Raw genomic sequence first — 20,468 nt, 5'->3', positions numbered from 1 at the left:
ACACCACAGGGCACAGATACAGTCAAAGGGCAGATTGTACGGGACTTTGAGCAACCTGGTCTAATGGAATGTGTCTCTGCCTGTTGCAGGGGGTTGGAATTAGATGATCTTTATGGTCCCTTCTAACCCAAACCATTCTATGATTCTGTGATTCTATGTTTATTTTTGACTACAGGGACAACTGAGCATCAATGACTGGCTCTCTGATTTAGCCACAATGTCTGTATCCAGAGTTGGATTACCTGCAGAGCCTGTTTTGGAGGTGGGATGAGATCCAGAGACCTTCTCTTCCCCTTGAGGGTGCAGAATATTGTTGACTAGTGTTGGGGTGGTTCCTGCTGACTGGAAGGTAGTCAATGTTACACCCATTTACAAAAAGGGCATGAGAGAAGACCTAGAAAACTACAGACTTGTCAGTCCAACCTCAGTACCTAGAAAATAAATTGAGAAGATTCTGATGGGGTATACGGAAAGGCACTTAATGAACAAAGCAATTACCAGGCATAGTCAACATGGATGTATGAAGGGAAAGTCCTGCCTTAATAACTCAGTCTCCTTGTATGATAAGGTCACTCTCCTTGTGAGTGAAGGGAAGACAATGGATATAATATTTCTGGGTTTTAGTAAGGCCTTAAATACCATTCGTCACAGAATCCTTCTGGACAAGTTGTCCAAATGTGAGTGGAAGAGGTTCAGGCTACACTGGATAATGAACTGGCTCATCAGTAGATGACCATTCACTATGACCTCAAAGGGCCGTAGTGAATGGGAGTTACATCTGGCTGGTGGGCAGTCATTAACAGTGTTCCTCAGGGCTCAGTTCTAGGGTCTGTCCTGTTCAACATTGTTACCAATGATCAGGATGCAGGAGTTGAATGCATCCTTAGCAAGTTTGCTGAGAGATCTGTTCTATTATCTTTGTCTTCCAAATGGGGGTGGGGGGTGGGGTGCAGAGAATAAAAATGCCTACGAATATACCCAGTAGACTTGTCTTACACTGTCTATAGTTGCAGAGGTCACAACATGAGATCAGATGTAGGGCACTACTATGTTACAGAGCCTGCTGCTATTGAGATAGTGACTGTCACCATCTGAAAAGTTAGTTCCTTCAGACTACTCAGTGACACATCCCTCTGGGGTGGGGGAGGGGGGAGGGGGGAAGGAGGGAGCAAATAAGAAGCCCTGCAACGGCAAAGGGGACCTGCCTACTCTCTCACATCATGCAGATATGGCAACAAAATGTCTAAGATACTATTCCCTTTTCCTTTCTCTTTGTCAGGCAGGAACCAAACTATTTCATATTTAATTATTCTGTTTTGACAGTTCTCAGGTTCTCTCACTCCCGCCTGGACTCCTGAATCTCTGTAGTACTCACAGAGAGCAATACAGACTTGTTATTGTCCTTCGAAGGGCTTCTTTGACCTCCTTGTTCCTCAAGCTGTAAATTATAGGGTTCAGCATGGGTATTGCCAGTGTATAAAACACAGAGATGATCTTGTCATACTCCATAGAGTATTTTGAACTGGGCCGTAAGTACATGAAGGAGCCTGTCCCATAGAAGATGGCAACAACAGTCAGATGGGAAGCACATGTGGAGAAGGCTTTGCATCTGCCTTTGGCAGATTTCAACTTGTAGATTGTAACCCCAATGCAGATATAGGAGATGAGAATAAGGAGGATCGTTGAGATGATAAGCACAGTAGCACAGGTGAAATGGACCAGGTCAGTGATGTAAGTATCAGAGCAGGAGAGCTTCAGGATGGGGGGCACATCACAGAAGAAATGATCGACGATGGAATTGCAGAAGGACAGGCGGAATATAAATAAAGTCTGAATGGTTGCATTCACACAACTCATGAAGTAGGACCCACACACAAGGAGGATGCAGAACCTCCTAGACATAATGACAGGGTAGAGCAAGGGGTTGCAGATGGCTATAAATCGGTCATATGCCATCACTGCCAGGAGGTAGCACTCGCCTGTCACTGCAATGCAGAACAGGAAGAGCTGAGTTGTGCATGTTGTGTATGATATGACTTTTGTCTCAGACACAAGGGTCATGAGTGTGCTGGGTATAATGATGGTGGAGTAGCTGACATCTAAGAAAGAAAGGTTGCTGATGAAGAAGTACATGGGGGTGTGGAGCTTGGAGTTGATTTGGATGAGCACGATCAGCCCCAGATTTCCCACTAGGGTCAACAGATAGATAAGTAGAAACACTGTGAAGAGAAGGACCTGTAACTTCAGGTTGTCGGTGAATCCCAATAAGAAAAACTTAGTCACCACGGTGTGATTCCCTTCTGCCATCTATCATTGGTAGGAAAAAACAGAGTTATGCTGCAAAAAAAAAAAAAAGGCAAATGCCCATCAATACATCAAACTGGCTAGAGTCAGGCTGATGTAGGATAAAGATATAATTTTGCCAATCATCCTATTTACGTTTTTTAAGTTCTGAACTCAAATTATCTCATTGTCATTTCCTGCATTTCAAAGCCTTGTATTATTTCTGTGTACTCTGAATGAGCACAAGTTAACAAATCACACTTACTACTGCAGATCTCACTACCCCTTCCTCCCCAAATGCTTAGTTTAATGTGTAAATGAGTAATCTGCACAGCTAACATTAATCCCATAATATTTGTTTCACCTCACATAATTTAGATGTCTACTCAAACATGATTTGCAGGACACTCTTGAAATGCTCATTTTTCCCATATGGATAATTAACTTTGTACATAACAATGTACAAAGTTATATACAAATAACTTTTATAATATATATAATATAATACATAATATATAATATAAAGTCAAACACATGCTAAACTAAAAAATCTATCAAAGAAAAGAAATGGGGTCAGACATATGTACCTTATGACTATTTCAAAATTATATTTCAGGTTAATTATGGTAAGCAGAAAGCCAAAGCTAGGGATTTGGAATAGCTCACCTATAAATATTAATGGCATTTCAGCTTGAAAGGGAGCAGAACTTCTGCTCTGCTATTATTTTCAAAAAATCAAGAATAACATGAGAATTATAATCAGTTGACTTCTTGAGCACATTCTGTTTCTGAAGGCTAGAAATAAGCTTTATATGCCCAGGAATAAAAAATTTTGAAGACACCTTGGAAGAACTGATCTTGTCCGTTTCACTTTTCCAAGGAAGAAAGAAGTCTGTTGATGTAACTTATGAAAATATTTGTCTGATTTGTTCTTTAAACTCTCCAACAGCTTGGCTTGGAAGAGATCTTAAAGATCATCCAGTTCCCATCCCCTTGCCATGGCAGGAATGCCACCCACTAGATCAGGTTGCCCAGAGTTGCCCATCCAACCTGGTCTTGAACACCTCCATCCACAACCTCTCTGGGTAACCTGTTCCAGTGTCTCATCACCCTCTGAGTGGAGCTATTCCTCCTAACATCTAATCTAAATCTCCCCTCTTCTGGTTCAAAACCATTTCCCTTTGTCCTCTCATTGTCTGCCTGAGCAAAGAGTTCTCTCCATCTTTTTATAAGCCCCATTGAAGTACTGAAAAGCTGCAATAAGGTTACCCCACAGTCTTCTCTTCTTCAGGCTGAACATCCTCTGCTCTCTCAGCCTTTCTTCGCAAAAAGTTTATGATAGTTAGTATTCTCCATGAGATTAACCTAAATTTTCCTGTTGCAATTAAAATGAAAATGATTTGCTCTATCTTGCCCCCTGCCCCCAGATTGTTGCCTTGAATTAAAGAGTGTACTCTCATGGCAAGCACGTCAAAGAGAAACTCATCAAAATGAGAAAGCTACTGCTAAGAAAGCTAGTAAACTCAGCTCCCACAACTTGAAAATAAATAAATAAATAAATAAAAACAGAGGTTATTTTCAAGAATACCCATATTGCTATGCTATAAGGGGAATCAACCCACCAAAAATAAAATAAAATAAAAAGTATAAAATATGTTCAGGCATTTGTGTTCATCACAAAACTCTTACTTCCAAGCCTGTTCTTATCTTACCATACACACTTTAGCATGTTTGGGCATACTGGTGTTTCTTCTCATGTCAGTGGACTGTCCTGTAAAAGAAAAAGGAAAGAAGTTAACATTCAGCTAATGCAGATTTGAATGCAAGATTCACAGTCTTTATTGGCTCCTGACACTATGGGATTTATATTCTCTCAAACTAGAATGGAAATTATTCTGTATCTGTACAAATACAGAGAGAAAGTGTACCTGCAGGAGAGGAAAATCTCTTGTTCCTTATCAAAAAGGAGGTATTTTAGCAGCTTACATGCACATTCATATATTTGTGCTCTGTTTGGTTGTTGAATTTCTGGTTGGCCACAGAGTCTCTGAATCCAAGACAAGGTAGACAAGCCACAACGGGACCATTAAAATGTTCTTTGGGCTCCCCGTGGAGCCACCTTTCCTGCAATTAGACATACACACTTTATTCACCTGTTTTAAGGAGAATAATTTTTTTTTTTCAGAATCACAGAATGTTAGGGATTGGAAGGGACCTTGAAAGATCATCTAGTCCAATCCCCCTACTGGAGCAGGAACACCTAGATCAGGTCACACGGAATGCGTCCAGGCGGGTTTTGAATGTCTCCAGAGAAGGAGACTCCACAACCCACCCTGGGCAGCCTGTTCCAGTGCTCTGTCACCCTCACCATGAAAAAGTTTCTTCTCATATTTTAAGCTTTCTATATTCCAGCTTGCACCCCTTGCCCCTTGTCCTATCATTACATGTCACTGAGAAAAGCCTGGCTCTGTCCTCCTGACACTCACCCTTTGCATATTTATAAACATTAATAAGGTCACCCCTCAGTCTCCTCTTCTCCAAGCTAAAGAGACCTAGCTCCCTCAGCCTTTCCTCATAAGGGAGATGCTCCACTCCCTTAATCATCCTTGTGGTTCTGTGCTGGACTCTCTCAAGCAGTTCCCTTGTCCTTTCCTGTCCTTCTTGAGTTCCTTTCCCATATGATTCCTTACTGGGTCTGGCTGAGATGGAGTTAACTTTCCCTATAGCGGCCCACATAGTGCTGTGCTCTTCACTTGGAGCTAGAACAGCCCTCATATCACACCAATGTTTTGTCTGTTGTGGAGCAATGTTGGCACAGCAACAAGACTCTCTCCGACTCCCCCGAAAGCCAGTAGGCTAGGGGTGGGCAAAGGTGGAGAGGGGACATCACCAAGGCAACTGACCTAAACTGACCAAAGAGATATTACTATATACTCTACTATACTGTACTGTACTGTACTCTACTTTACTCTACATGATATACATACTATATCCTATATCCTATATCCTATATCCTATATCCTATATCCTATATACTATACTATACATGATATACATACTATATCATGATACACTCAGCAATAAAAGGTGGGAAAAGGGAAAGGGGAAAGGTAGGGGGAAGAGGGGAAGTCAGTTTGTAGATGATATCAGGAATGGTACATCCTTCTTTCCCTGTGGGGTAATTAAAGCACCTTTTGATTTTTTCTAGCATCTATGGGTAACCAAAATACTCCTATTGCTAGGTCTCGAGAATGCTTTTTTGCTTTTTTTTTTTTTCCTAAGATTAAATAATTACTTAAGAATGTCATGCCTGAATCTGCCCCAAAACAGTGTGGTGGTGGGCAGCAAGGTGTGTGGGAGGATATGGCTAGGTACCTGTCATGGTTGTCTCTTCTGATGATTTTGAACTTCACCCCTGAACAAATGCGAAATCCTGAAAAACTGATAGAATGCTTGAAAGACATGTGCCCTGATCCTGGAAATGCCAGAGAACTCCAGCTTGCTGCACTGCGCTGGGGCCTAGCCTATGCTTATCAAACAGTAATAGGACAATAGGTAAGAGGAAAGGGACAACCAGATTTACTGGACTGAGTGGATCTGAACACAGTACTGCAGGTGGGGTCTCATGAGAACAGAGTAGAGGCAGAGAATCACCCACCACCCGCCTTCTGGCCATTCTTCTTTTGATGCAGCCCAGGATATGGTTGGCTTTTTGTGCTACAAGTGCACATTGCCAGCTCATGTCAAGCTTCTTGTCAGCCAGCACCCATAGGTCCTTCTCTTCAGGGCTGCTTTCAGTCCATTCTCCACCCAACCTGTATTTGTGCTTAGGATTGCTCTGGCCAAGATGCAGGACCTTGCACTTGGCCTTGTTGAACCTCATCATGTTTGCACAGGCCCACCTCTCAAGCTTGCCCAGGTCCCTCTGGATGGCATCCCTTCCCTCTACCGTGTTGACCGCACCACATAGCTTGGTCTTGTCAGCAAACTTGCTGAGGGTGCACTCAATCTCACTGTCCATGTCACCAATAACAATGTTAAATAGTGCCAGTCCTAATACTGACCCCTGAGGAACACCACCCATTACCGATCTCCTCTTGGACATTGAGACATTGACCACAACTCTTTGAGTGTGACCATCCAGCCAATTCCTTACCCACCAAGTGATCCATTCATCAAAACCATGTGTCACCAATTTAGAGACTAGTCTATCATGGAGGACAGCATCAAATGCTGTGCACAAGTCCAGGTAGATGATGTCAATTGCTCTCTCCCTATCCACCAATGCTGTAACCCATCAGAGAAGGCCACCAGATTTGTTACAGGCACGATCTGCCCTTAGTGAAGCCATGCTGGCTGTCACCAATCACCTCCTTATTTTCCATGTGCCTTAGCATAGTTTCCAGTAGGATCTACTTTATGATCTTGCTGAGCACAGAGGTGAGACTGACTGGCCTGTAGTTCTCTGGGTGACAGGACCTAAAGCACAGGGAAAAACAAACAAACAAACAAACAAACAAACAAACAAACAAAAAAACACCTACCAGGAAAATAGAAACAGAACTTTATCATTACACATACATATTGATCACTGGTATGTTAAATATCAAGTACATTTCCTTTCATGTCTTTTTGAGACAGTCTCCATCTAAAGCCAATGTTACCCTCAAGGAATAACGGCTGATATCCAAGAATTAGATATGTCAGGACATATGATCAAAGTGTGTAACAGCAATCTCAATTTATTTGAGAAGGATGGCATAAATATCCTCAAGAATCCTAGTTATCACCTTTGCCTCTTCTGAAAAAGAAGACTAATAATAAGGTCTCCTATTCACCCACTTTTACGCTAGGTTGTTGATTTGGAAACAAGAAGCTGACCCAAAGGAACAGTGCAGCTCTATTTCAAATCTCAACACTTCAGCTATGGCCTGAGGAAGGTCCCTGCTCATCAATAACTTTCCTTTTTAAACCTCTAAGGAAAAGCAGCAGCCCTCCTTATTATCCCTATGATTGTGATAGACCTGAATAAGCTCAGCCACAGAAAGACCTATCACAAGTTTTCTTGGAGCACCTTTCTGACAGTACATAGATGAATTAATTTGCACAAATGATGTGTTAGCTGGGTTTTGTATACCTCACTCAAATACCATATTGAGAATGGAAGCTGTCAGGTATACATATGTAGTGACACTGGGGTAATAAATGTACCACTGGTACCTCTCTACTCACAAACCCCCATGAATTCACTTTTGTGGCATATCCATGTGGTAAATGGGTGTCAATAATAATGCACAATTTGTATATGAAGAGAGAAAAAACACAACCTTGTCTATTATACTGGTGAGTCTTGGCTTCTGAATCCTGTTCAATAGTCACAGGTCACTCAGTTCTTTCCCCTCAGCAATCTGCCTCACTGACCATCTATTCCCCAACCTGGGCAGCAGGAAAATGCTGTTTTGTGTCTCCATCTCTGTATCCATGCCTCTTCATGTGCAGAGGGAAAGCAATGTGGGGATGACCAAAGTGTGTGTGTGTGTTAAGATCATTTTGGGGTATGTGAAAAGCTTGGGGGACAATGTGAGAATGTGGTACTGAACATGTGGGAAGTGCTGTTACCAGCTCCTGAGTACTGTAACACTGACAACATCCTTTTGATAAATCCTCCTGGAAACAGCATATAACTGGAGGGGTGTGGGGGGAAGCAACTAATACACCAACTTAAAAAAAGTCTAAAAAATCTGTGAATGAGATTGTTCTTTTTCATAAAATCAGCCTAACAAAAGTCACTCAAAAGAAATGTCTGTTTTCAAAGGTAGGATTTCACAGTCAAGCTTGAACAACGCAAAGGGACAATAACAAAAAACCTACACAGCAAGTCTCCAAGAGTTGGCTTGCTATTGCTGCTCCGGATGCCCTTCTCTGACCACTTTAGGTGGTTTCATGGCCATGTCTCAGATGCAAGTTGCTACTTAGATGTCATGACAGCATTCCACATCTATGCCAATTCTGAAACCCAGAGGCTGAAATGGATGGCCTGAGTGTCTATTCCCATTTCTCATTCTGCAAAAAAAAACCAACTTTCAAGAACATCTGCAGGAACAACTCTTTCACAAGCTAAGGCAGAAAGATTTAAAGTATATCATACAAGAGAAACACAACACTATCAGGAATAACAACATCCCAGAAGTTTATGAAGACTTCTTTGTCAAAAATCACCAGTGAGGAGCTAAAAATTGTACTTTGGATGACTTTTGGGATAGTCACTGAAGGGTGATTGTCCTGGTTTCCTCTGGAAATTAATTTTCTCTAGTAGCTGGTTTGGTGCTGTGTTTTGGATTTAGGATGAGAATATTGCTGATAACATAATGAAGTTTTATTTGTAGCAGAGCAGTTCTTATACTCAGTCAAGGACTTTTTAGCTTCTCATACTGCCCTGCCAGCAAGGAGGCTGAGGGTGCACGAGAAACTGGGAGGGGACAGAACCAGGACAGCTGACTCGAACTGACCAGAAGAATATTCCATACCATATGATCTCATGCTCAACAATAAAACTAGGTGGAGGCGGTTGAGGGGGCCTGACATTGCTCAGGGACTGGCTGGGCATTGTTCAGTTTGGTAAAAAACTGAAAACCAAATAAATCTTGTTTGGTTTTGTTTCTGTTGTTGTTTTGTTGTTTGTTTGTTGTTTTCTTTTGTTTCTTATTATTAAATTCTCCTTTCCTACATCCATGGGTTTTTGCAGTTTTAATTCTATGGGATGGAATTAACTTTCCCTGCAGCGGCCCATATATTGTTGTGCTCTGCACTTGTAGCTAGAACAGCATTGGTATCACACCAGTGTTTTGTTTGTTGCTGAGCAAGGCTGGCACAGCATCAGACTTCCTCCAAAACCCCCCAAGAGCCAGCAGGCTGGGGGTGGGCAAGAGGTGAGGAGGGGACATAGGCAGGGCAGTTGACATAAACCAACCAAAGGGATATTCCATACCATATGAGGTCACACTCAGCAAAAATTTGGGAAAGGGTAAGGTGAGTGGGATGGGGGAAGAGGGGCTCTGAAGAAGTTGTAGTGGTTTTATTCAGGTGGGCAACCAAGCTCCACCACAACCACTTTCTCACTCCCCCTCCTCAAAGGGAAAGGGGGAGAAAATACAATGAAAAGGGCTCAAGGGTTGAGATAAGGACAGGAAGATCATTCAACAATTACCGTGATTGGCAAAACAGACTCAACGTAGGGAAATTAAAGTAATTTATTATCTATTACTAACAAACTGGAGAAGTGAGAAATAAAAATAAATAAATACATTAATTAATTAAAAAAAAAAACACAAACCCCCCATCCACCCTCTTCCACCTCCTCCCCCTGAGTGGCACAGGGGAACAGGGGAATGGGGTTTGCGGTCAGTCTATAGCACTTGGTCTCCGCTGCTCCTTCTCAGTCCCTCTCTTCCCCTGCTCCAATGTGGGGTCCTTCCCACAGGATGCCATCCTTCATGAACTGTTCCTGTGTGGGCTTCCCACAGGCAGCAGGTCTTAAACAACCACTCCAAATATGGGTCCGTACCACAGGGTCCATCCGTCAGGAGCACACTGCTCCAACCTGGGTTCCCCATGGGCAGCAGCTCTTGAAAGATCACCTGCTCCTGCGTGGGCTCCCTCCTCTCCATGGGCCACAGGTCTGGCCCAGAATCTACTCTAGCAGGGGTTCTCCACAGGCCGCAGCCTCCTTCAGGTCAGAGCCCCCTGCTCCACCGAGGGCTCCTCCACAGGCTGCGGAGTGGAAACCTGCTCCACCTTGATACACTATGGGCTGCAGGGGGACAGCCTGCTCCACCATGGTCCTTTCCACAGGCCCCAGGGGAACTTCAGCTCCAGTGCCTGGAGCACCTCCTTCCCCTCCTTCTTCACTGACCTTGGTGCTTGCAGGGCTGTTTCTCACTCCTCACTCTCCCAGATGCTGTTGCATGGCAGGTTTTTCCCTTTCTTGAATATGCTATCACAGAGACACAATCAACATCACTTACTGGCTCAGCTCTGGGCAGTGGCAGGTCCCTTTGGAGCTGGTTGAAACTGGCCCTTATCTAACATGTGGCAGGTTCTGGATTCTTCTCACAGAAGCCACCCCTGCATCCCTTCGCTACCAAAACCTTGTCATGTATACCCACTACAGACATCTGTCTTCCCAAATTACCTCTACGCATATTGTGGCCCTGCTTTCCAGGTCACGGCCAAACATTGCCCATTGATGGGAAGTAGAGAGCAATTTTTTTTGTCTACTCTCCGTGCTTCAGCACGGCCTTTGCTTGCTTTTTTCCTCTTCCTTTTTCCTTTAATTAAATTATCCTTACCTCAACCTATGAGCCTAGCCTTTTTTTTTTCTTTCCAGCATAATTTCTTCTTCTCCTCTTCTTCTGAGGAGAGGGAGTAAGAAAGCGGTTTGGTGTTCAGCTGCCCTCTCGAGGTAAAACCACCACAGGGTGGTGTCAATGACAGCTGAAATACTGCAAAAAGGACTTGATGCCTTCAAATTGGAAGGGAGAAGATTCCCCTCCTGTTACCTGCATCAGCAAATAACATAACTAGCACCTAATATCAGTTTTTTATTTGCTAATGTATGGATTCAAAATAGCAGAATGTTGTTCAGCTAGCAGAAAGGGGCCTACTTTGATGTTATTGCTTCCAGCAGCAGGTAAGGATAGTCTTCTCTTCGCAGGGTTACAGAGCAGATGAAGTTTATCTGAAAGTTTACATATGGGAGAACTCCAAGTAATGGTCTAGATGACATTTTTGATACTTTTGATAGTATTTATTTATTTACTAGTGTTTCGGTAGTGCTCAGGAACCTTAGGCCTGGGTCTGTGACAGTCAAAGGGAATAGAAAGGGGATCCTTTCTTGTTACAGTTTATATTGGTCTTCAAATCAGAAGATACACCTTCAGATCTTCCTAATTACAATAGGAGCTAAAAGACAGCTTGTCTTTCAGAGGGAGTTCTTGGGAAATTTTCAGAAGAACTATCATGAGCGATACTTGATCTCTGACATTTTTGAAAAGTTACTGTTGTTCTACACCTCTCCCTTTTCATGTCCTGACTCTTTACTCCACAGTTTTTTTATGGCATTCTTCACCTCCTCATTTCTGAGTGTATAGATGAGTGGGTTCAGCATGGGTGTGATGACAGTGTAAAACACTGCCACACTCTTGTCCTCTGACAGATTGCTGGACGGGCGTATGTAGGAGAACGTGCATGGCCCGAAGAACAGAATCACTACAGTGATGTGGGACCCACAAGTAGAGAGGGCCTTGTGTCGCCCTTCGGATGTTTGTCTTTTCAAGGAAACCAGGATGACAATGTAGGACACAACCAGGATGAAGAAACAGCTCAGAGCTATCATTCCGCTGTTGGCAACAACAATGATGCCCACAGCATAGGTGTCAGTACAAGCCAGTTGTAGTAGGGGGTGGACATCACAGAAGAAGTGGTCAATTTTGTTGGGGCCACAAAAGGGTAGAAAAGAGGTTAGGAGCGTTTGCACCATGGAATGCACAAAGCCTCCCACCCAAGAGCAGATCAACATCCGGTCACAAGCACGCCTGGTCATGAGAGTGGTGTAGTGGAGAGGTCTGCAGATAGCAGTATAACGATCATAGGCCATCACTGTGAGGATGAAGATCTCGGTGCAGCCAAAGAAATGTACCCCGAACAGCTGCGCTATGCAACCCACGAAGGAGATGGTTTTATTTTCAATGAGGAAGTCAGCAATCATTTTGGGAGCTGTGACAGAAGAGTAACAGATATCTACAAAGGATAGGTAGGAAAGGAAGAAATACATGGGCGATTTCAGATGTTGACTGCTCATTACAGTGACAACAATGAGCAGATTTCCTGACATGATAATCATATAGAAGAATAAAAACATAACAAAACATATTTTCTGAATTACTTGATTTTCTGAGAGTCCAAGAAGAATGAATTCCTTCACACTGCTTGCATTCTCCATGTTAATCATTTGATTGGCAATATACAATATACAGCCTATACACCTGGAAAGAAAAGGACATGTTATTCTTCACTTTTTTCATTATTAATAATGACTTCGTATCAGAATTATATACAGACTAAGAAATATATAGGATTAGTATTAAGCTTACAAACTGATTAATTTACATATTATTTTAGTAGATATTTAATTCTACATGCATACAAATTCAGATATATCTGTGAGTTCAGGATTTTGAAGAACTGGCTCTATGGCTGGTGAAAGGGAAATTCAGATTGTTACTGCTCAGCAATATTAATTTGTGACCAAGGAATGACCTGACATGGAGGGCAAGAAGGCCTGACTACAGAAAAGGTTAAAAATTGGCTGGAAGCAGGAATGTCAGGAAAAGAAGGACTTCTTGTAAAGGAGTGAAGTTTCCCTTGCTGAAGAGATAAAAAAGAGATGCAGAGTTGTCTTAGAATGAGAGAACTCAAATGCCGCCTTTGGGCAACAGAGCTGGTGCTGGGAGATGAACCGCTCACTGGGCTAAGGAGACTAATGCAGATGCTCCCAGGACTGATGCTGGGGCAAGCATATATAAGGGAAGATATTAGGAACATGTTTTCGTGGGTGATATTGATGGTAGGGGGGGTGGTTGAACCAGGTGATCTTGGAGATCTTTTCTAATTCTTACTCATTCTATGATTCTATAGGGAATAGAGTTGTGCCGCATATTTGCAGACTCCTTGTAGTACCACTTATGATGGTAGGACTCTATTCAATGCATTGTTCACTAAATCTTTTTATAATTGAGCCAAAGTGAGCCAAAGGATCAATAAGAACAACAGGATATCAATTTCTACCTGTTAATAGAAACCTTTGATCCTTTCCATCCCTCCTTTCATTTAGCAATAGCCCAGATTTCTCCAGAAAATAACATAAAAAGATTAAATAACCACACCATTATGGCAGTACAGTTACCCAGTGGAAAATAAATATCTGGGCTCAATCCAGGCAATAGCAGAACTGGAAGAAAACAGCACTAGTCCTTGTGTCATGTTTAGGTAATCAGCTGTTCAGAAAGGAATGACCAAGAGATAAATGATCAAAGAAAACTGAATTCTTGAACAATGGCAGATAGGAAATTCCTAAGCTAAAAACAAGGTGTATGTTTTTTTGAAAGGATAGTGAAGATACAACCTGTTAACAATACAGATTTACTACATATCCCTCTTGGTAAGGTCCCTGCCACAACCACCAAATTCCTTTTACAAAATATATATCTGACTGAGGGATGGGAAGGGAAGGGAAGGGAAGGGAAGGGAAGGGAAGGGAAGGGAAGGGAAGGGAAGGGAAGGGAAGGGAAGGGAAGGGAAGGGAAGGGAAGGGAAGGGAAGGGAAGGGAAGGGAAGGGAAGGGAAGGGAAGGGAAGGGAAGGGAAGGGAAGGGAAGGGAAGGGAAGGGAAGGGAAGGGAAGGGAAGGGAAGGGAAGGGAAGGGAAGGGAAGGGAAGGGAAGGGAAGGGAAGGGAAGGGAAGGGAAGGGAAGGGAAGGGAAGGGAAGGGAAGGGAAGGGAAGGGAAGGGAAGGGAAGGGAAGGGAAGGGAAGGGAAGGGAAGGGAAGGGAAGGGAAGGGAAGGGAAGGGAAGGGAAGGGAAGGGAAGGGAAGGGAAGGGAAGGGAAGGGAAGGGAAAAAAAAAAACAGACAAACTGGAAAACTTACCTTTTCTGTATTTAGAGATCTAAGTTTTTCTGAAAGTGCTATACAATTTTATCTCCTCAGTGTCTGCCGTCCCTGGTATGAATGTGTCAGAACACAGACTCTTTAAAGAACATAGAATTGAATCTTAAAAGCTTCCAAAAATTGCTTAGAATGTGTCTTTTATTGCATAATCCCATCTAATTTATTTTCTTGCTTTCTTGTATCACAAGTGTTTCTTGACATTTCCTGCTTTTGTGACAACAGTGTTCATGGTCTGTCTCAATTATGTGGCCTGTGTGCACTGAATGATGTTTTCATCACCCAGCAGCAGCAAGAAGGGTGGAGAACAAAACTGTTGAAGTACCACTCTTTAAACCTTCTCCCAGGGAATCCACCACATGAAGATCTCTTGAGGATATAGCTGGGAGTCATGGAGATGTAGTGAAGGAAAGGCCTGAAACGAAGGGGCAAAGGAGGAGAAATGAATTCTGTCTTAACTGAAAAGTTTAAGCAAATGTATTTTAAATTAGTAGTCATTGATCCGTAGTTTTATACTATGATCCACCATAATCAAATGGAGAAATTTCAGGATTTTTCCACTAGAAATAACAGCAGATGCATTAGTCGAATATTAAATGGGACAAGCAAACTCATCCAGTTAACTCTCTCCAGAATTCTTCATTAAACCAGGCTGATAACCTTATGGTTTTCCCAAGAGCAGAGGGCCATTAGGTCCACTGCTTTGGCTTTCTAGCATTGTGAACACTAAAATAGCGCTTTTAAAACTTAAAATTTAAATTTAAAAATTTAAAATAACTCCACACACACACACATACACCCAAAACAAACAAACAAACAAACAAACAAAAGCAATTCCTCGATAAAATAAATAAATAAATAAATAAATAAAATAAAAGAGAGAGAGAGAGATTTCTAAGTAGTAAGGAGAGAGGCAGCATCCTCTGGGGGAGTACCTAATGATACCAAATCAGAAGGACATAAGGTTGTCTCCATGGTAGAATAATAGAGCCAAATCTGAAATATTTTATGAACAGATAGGCCAAACTTTTATTATGTTTAGTTAGACAGAAGGAAGTTTAGAAACTTTGTATGTGTAAATGATGAACCAGGCCTGGAGGATGTGTCTGAAAAGATTAGTAGAAGAACTCATGGTCTTTCTGGCCCAAACCATGGTCCTCGTGGTCCAAGCTCATATATCCTTGGACATGTAAATGACTTAGCTTAGTATGCATGCCTAAATTGTCTATGGAAGAACATTGGAAGAACCCAAAAGACCACCAGTAGAAAAAAAAAAAAGTGCATTTTTAAAAAAAAAAAAGAGGATCCTGTGGAGGTGGGATACCAATTTCCTGGGGCCTATTTCCTTATGTCAGGGATATTTACATACTTTAATGAGTTCTGGGAAAAAGTGTGGATATGTTAGTTATTTCTTGGAAATCAAATGAATATGTATGTTTTGGTTGTATATAACCCCTGTAGCTTGAACAATTCAGCACACACACTAGGTGGAGTGCTTTCCACTGCAATTGTGTTCATTTTTTTGTGCCGTGCTTGATTCAGTGTTGGATCCTCGGATCAAATGTTTGAGGAACAAAGAGGTGAAAGAGGTTTGAGGAACAAGCTGTTTTGTACACTGCTAGGTCAGTCGGTAGGTTGCAGAGATGCAGGTTAGAGTGTAATGGGGAAAAACACACTTCCTTCTGGCAGTATAGATGAGTAAGACCACTAAGACAGTTTTATTTGCTGGCTCAGTCATCACTTGACTGCTCGTGGTCTGCCAGTTTATTGTTTTTCAAGGAATAATCTGTTACAGGGTTGCTTTTGTGTGTGAATGGATCCTTCCTATACATGGGAGTGCTTTGATGACTAAACCCAACACATCAGAAAACTATTCTGCTCTGATATAAGGATCTTGGTGGAGGAATACATATGTTTGTTTAAATCATAATAATGTGGTTTTGTGGTGGGTTTTTTTGTTTGTTTGTTTGTTTTTTCAAAATCATGTTGGAATATTGGCTATTACCAAAAAAGAGTTATCCAAACCTTTACAGAACCAGTTATTCATAACTGACTGAAGTTGTATGTGAAAGAACTGCAACTTCCACCAGCCTTGCTGTAACAATACTGTGTCTGTTAGCCCTACATTGACATAATCTTATGTTTCATATCACAGGGTTGAAGACAAATGCCAGGAGATCTATTCAGCTCATTTGGACCAGAAGCAGAGTAAGATCTGATATACAGTAAATACTCTAAAGTTATATGGAAGGAGAAAACTTCTATTCCTTTAAGAGTATGCGGTCAAGGGCCTTTTCAATAAAAACAAAATGAATGATGAGAAAAGGAGGAAGCCATAAACAAAACCACAGAGAGACACATACCTGATTAACAAATGACAAGGGCAGTTGCAAGAGACTGAAAAGCAAAAAAAAAAAAAAAAAACACACTCAAACACTTGTCAACTTGTCAGGGAAAAGGTGTTATAATGCTAACGAGGTAAGATACTGTCAGAAAAGAGGATCCTGTGGCAGTGGGATGCCACTTTCCTGGGGCCTATTTCCTTTTCTTGGGTAAGCATCTGAGACACCTTGGCACGAGTGGTTCTATAGCTGGAGGAGAAAGGCATCAGCAATGCCCTCCCCCCACACCAACACTCTCTCAAGAAGGTCTTGGGACACAGTTTTGGAATAATTAGTGTACAAAGCAAGAGCTGGAGGTGGGGACTAATTCAAAAATAGCACATCTCAGAGGGCCACATGTGCCCCCACCATCATCGCAGACACAACAACTGGAGCAGAGATGTTGCTGGAACCCAGGGTGGTTATCTGGGCCTTTCCTCTACTTCTGCCTTTTTAACTCTCTCTCTCTCTCTCTCTTTCTCTCTCTCAATGTATGTTATGGGCTGATCAGCCTTTCAGCCTTTTTTTTTTTTTTTTTTTTTTAAATAACAAGGTTTAAATAGCTCCAGTTAAAAACTAGGTTTAATCAGTTTCTGCCAGAATAGTTTCTGTCATCAATAAAATTTTTCAATAGATTTTTTGGTGTTATGTCACCTTAATGTAGCCCAAGGGTACTTTGAACATCAGTGACCTCTAAGTGGGTCATCCAGGACTGTCCTCTCTGGGCCCCCACAGCAGTAACAAGAAACAAACTGGTCAATGACCCTAATTGATAAGTGGGCATGGAATGTCGGAATGTTTATTTCAGTAAGATTATCCCCACCAACCACTGGGATGGGAATGATGTGTGTCCCAAAAACCAGATACTAGGGTGAGTGTTGGTATGTGCGTGCAAGATGGCTGCAACGTCTAGGGGCTAGTGATACTGAATCAGGACATATGTTTCTCTCCATAATAGAATAATAGAGCCAAATCCAAAATGTTTTATGAACAGATAGGCCAAATCTTTACTATGTTTAGTTAGATAGGAGGGAGTTTAGAAACTTTGTATCTCTGGTGTTACCTTACTCACTAATTAGTCATCTTTACCTATACGACCATACAGAATTGTATTCCAGGACAGGGCAGGGGGCAACATAACCTAGGCCTGGAGGATGTGTCTGAAAAGAATAGGTTAGGAACTCATTGTGTAAATGACTTAGCTTAGTATGCATGCCTAAGTTAAAACAAGAAGATAAAAAAGAAAGTGATGGTCTGAGCATGCACAAGAACTGGTTCAAGCAGTGAACATAGTGAGGAAGACTATTGACAACCACCAGAGACTCCTGAAAGACCAGTAGAAACAATGGTGCATGTGTCAGGGACATTTGAATATTTTAATGAGATATTGGAAATAGTATGAATATGTTGATTATTTCTAGGAAATCTAATGAATATATATGTTTTGATTGTATGCAACTCTTGCAGCTTGAACAATTCCGCACGCACAGTAGGTGGATTGATGCCCTGTGTATTTGGCACACAATCAAAGAATGCCCACTTTCTAAAACTCCAAATTGAGTCTTAGAGAGTTTCTTTGAACAGTTTTTATGGTAACACTAGCTACTGCTTCACAGGTGTGAATGGATTAGGGACCAGACTGGGGGTGTAAATTCCCCTGGCCTGTAGTGGCAGGTACTAGAGCAAATGGGAGTCTCATACAGCTACCAGACATTGGGCAGGAAATGGTGTGTGTCTCCAAAACCAGCGTACGGCAGGCCTTACCAAATGCCATACAAAGGAGAAGATCTAACACAAGTAGGAAACCAATATTTATGACAACATATTATAGTTTTGGGCAAGCAACTAGAACAAATTGATAAGAACATTTTAGGCACTAGACCTTTTATTAGCCTCCCAAGGAGGAATATGCACATTAATAAATATTAGTTGCTGTATGCATGTAAATGAGGCAGGGCGAATTGAGACTGATCTCAAAAATATTTGGGAAAAGACCAAGATCTTACATAAGGTAGTTTAAGATGACACCTTGTGGGGTTTTCGAGAATTACAGAATAAATTTACCTCGGTTACCCAACTTTTCTTGGCTTAAGCAATTGTTTATAGGAATATAGATCTTGCTTTTACTAGTATTCTTAACCTGTGTATTAGTACAGTGTGCATTTTGGTGCTGTATAAAAGCGTTAGATGAAACCTGAAAGTGTAACCAAATCAAGCACCAGGTAAAAACTGGTAAGAATTTTATGAAAACTTTGAATCAAGAAGGAGTGTTATAAGCAAAGAATTTGCTTAGGATAAAGAAAAGGGGGGACTTCAGACAGGGAACAAGGGAAAGCATGTTGATTTTGCAGGTTTTAGCTAACACACAGAGTATATTGTATATCAACCACAAGGACAGGACTGAGGCAGGGAGTATGTTTTACATCAACCGACAGGTGCCCCCTTTACCAGGGGCCAACCGTAGCACTGCAGTTGTGACGCTTACCTCTCACCCGGCCCTAGGCAAAGGCTGAGGTTGCGGGTCTGAGCCCAGACCCAGGACGCTCCACGAGCATCCTTTTTCCACCCACCCTACCAAGATGCCTGGTCCCTCAACCCCCTCTTTTTGCACCCGCCTGACCCCGACACGCCCTCCACGCCTTGCATGCCTTCCACACACCCCACACCCCACCACCTTTTTTTCCTCCACCACCGCCACCACCACCATGCTTTCGCACACACTCTGCACCTCACTATGCTACTCTCACTAACCCCCCTACACCCACCCGTGACCACACCACTGCAGGGGGGGGAGGACAATACCCAACACAACCTCCCCAACGCGCCTGTCCCACTGCGCTGCTTTCACCTACCATATGCTTCCCCTTCACTGCTAACATGACCTGATGGCCATCGCTCAGCACTTGGCAAGCAACTGCCTTGCGTGTCGCTTGCTAGGCACATTCTATTGACAGGTGCGCTACTTTCACCTACCGTACGCTTCCCCTTCACCGTCCCTGGGGTGTATAAGGGAAGTTTGGTTGTGGTACTCAGGGACATGATCTAGTATATAATATTGGTGGTAGGGGGGTGGTTGAAGCAGATGATCTTCAAGGTCTTTTCAAACCTTAATGATTATATGATTCTTTAATTCTGAACCACGCTTCTAAAATCTGTCTTTCCTGCTCAGAGAGGAGCAGTTGGTGAAGATTTCAGTCTGCTTTCAAATACCATACCCCAGGAGAGTCTGTCAGCCCTGAGGCCTTGGGGACACTTCAAGGGAGCCCAATGGGACAGAGCAAGTGATATTATGGTCAGGTGCTGTGCTGCTAAATGGGGCCAGGCTCCTGGGACACATAAAGTTCCTGGGAAGAGGGCCATTGAGCAGAGAGACAGCTAGAGGCTGGAGAGTCCATCAGGATGGAGGTCTTTGTCCCCTTGGCTATGGGTGATGTCTCTGCCACCAAGGCCTACAAGGAGACACATTGTCCTCATGACACTGAGGCCTTGCTGCCTTCTTGCCACCCCGCAGACAGGCCCTGTGGTGTCATACCTTTGTCCTGTACTCAGCATCACACGGCCCACACCCCACTGCCGTATAGATGAGGGACAGGACCTCTCTTCCCAGGGCTGGGCTCAGGGCTTGGCCTTTCTGCTTCATAAAAGCCAAGGCTTTTCTCAGCATCAGAGCCATCTGCAAAATGCTCTTAGCCAATCTAAAATCATGGTCTCCAATTATCTGGTCAGATATGTCCATTGGGAGACTTTGTCAATTTTGACCCTCAGCTGGGCCAGTTTATTGCTCCAAGAATCTTTGTTATTTGCTCTGTCTACCTTCTGGTTCTTCAGTCTCCTCACAGTACCTGAACACCAAATACACCGTGGGGGTCATTAAAATGCCGAACACCCTAACAAGCCATGTCTGTTCTGGCAATTTCCTTAAGTCTTCAAGACTTGCACAACTAATTAGTGAAGTTTCAGAAATGTAGTTAAAGAGGAAGACTGCTATGAGCACTTGATAAAGAAGGATTTCTTTCATGATTACAGATATTTTTCATAGCTCTTGAGATTAGGCAAAAAGTGATAGCAACATTCTTCCATTTA

The 20,468-nt window shown here is 42.6% G+C and overlaps 2 protein-coding genes across 5 annotated transcripts in view; both read right to left on the bottom strand.

Annotated features, from left to right (window-relative positions):
• Positions 1–941: 941 nt before the first annotated feature.
• LOC308181514 (olfactory receptor 5AP2-like) lies at positions 942–3,825 on the bottom strand. The gene has a single exon (XM_080564903.1). It carries the CDS (start codon positions 2,305–2,307, stop codon positions 1,372–1,374), a length of 936 nt encoding a protein of 311 aa, XP_080421029.1. The 5' UTR covers positions 2,308–3,825; the 3' UTR covers positions 942–1,371.
• Positions 3,826–9,217: 5,392 nt separating this feature from the next.
• LOC308181513 (olfactory receptor 4S2-like) overlaps positions 9,218–20,468 on the bottom strand; it is a 33,342-nt gene continuing 22,091 nt past the window's right edge. For 3 of the 4 annotated variants that reach the window (XM_080564899.1, XM_080564900.1, XM_080564902.1), the window contains 2 exons: positions 13,987–14,419; positions 9,218–12,326 (listed from right to left, as the gene is read on the bottom strand). In XM_080564899.1, the coding sequence (XP_080421025.1) occupies positions 11,348–12,292 (945 nt within the window). In that variant the 5' untranslated portion in view covers positions 12,293–12,326; positions 13,987–14,419 and the 3' untranslated portion in view covers positions 9,218–11,347. Of the gene's footprint in view, positions 12,327–13,986; positions 17,199–20,468 lie in introns of those variants that run through there. The other variant, XM_080564901.1, reaches the window with a different exon arrangement.

Source organism: Anser brachyrhynchus (genome assembly GCF_964034855.1).
Source record: "Anser brachyrhynchus genome assembly, chromosome: 22".
Lineage (NCBI taxonomy): Eukaryota > Metazoa > Chordata > Aves > Anseriformes > Anatidae > Anser > Anser brachyrhynchus.
Note: the sequence above shows the minus strand (reverse complement) of the source record. Positions and strands in the feature narration are given on the sequence as shown.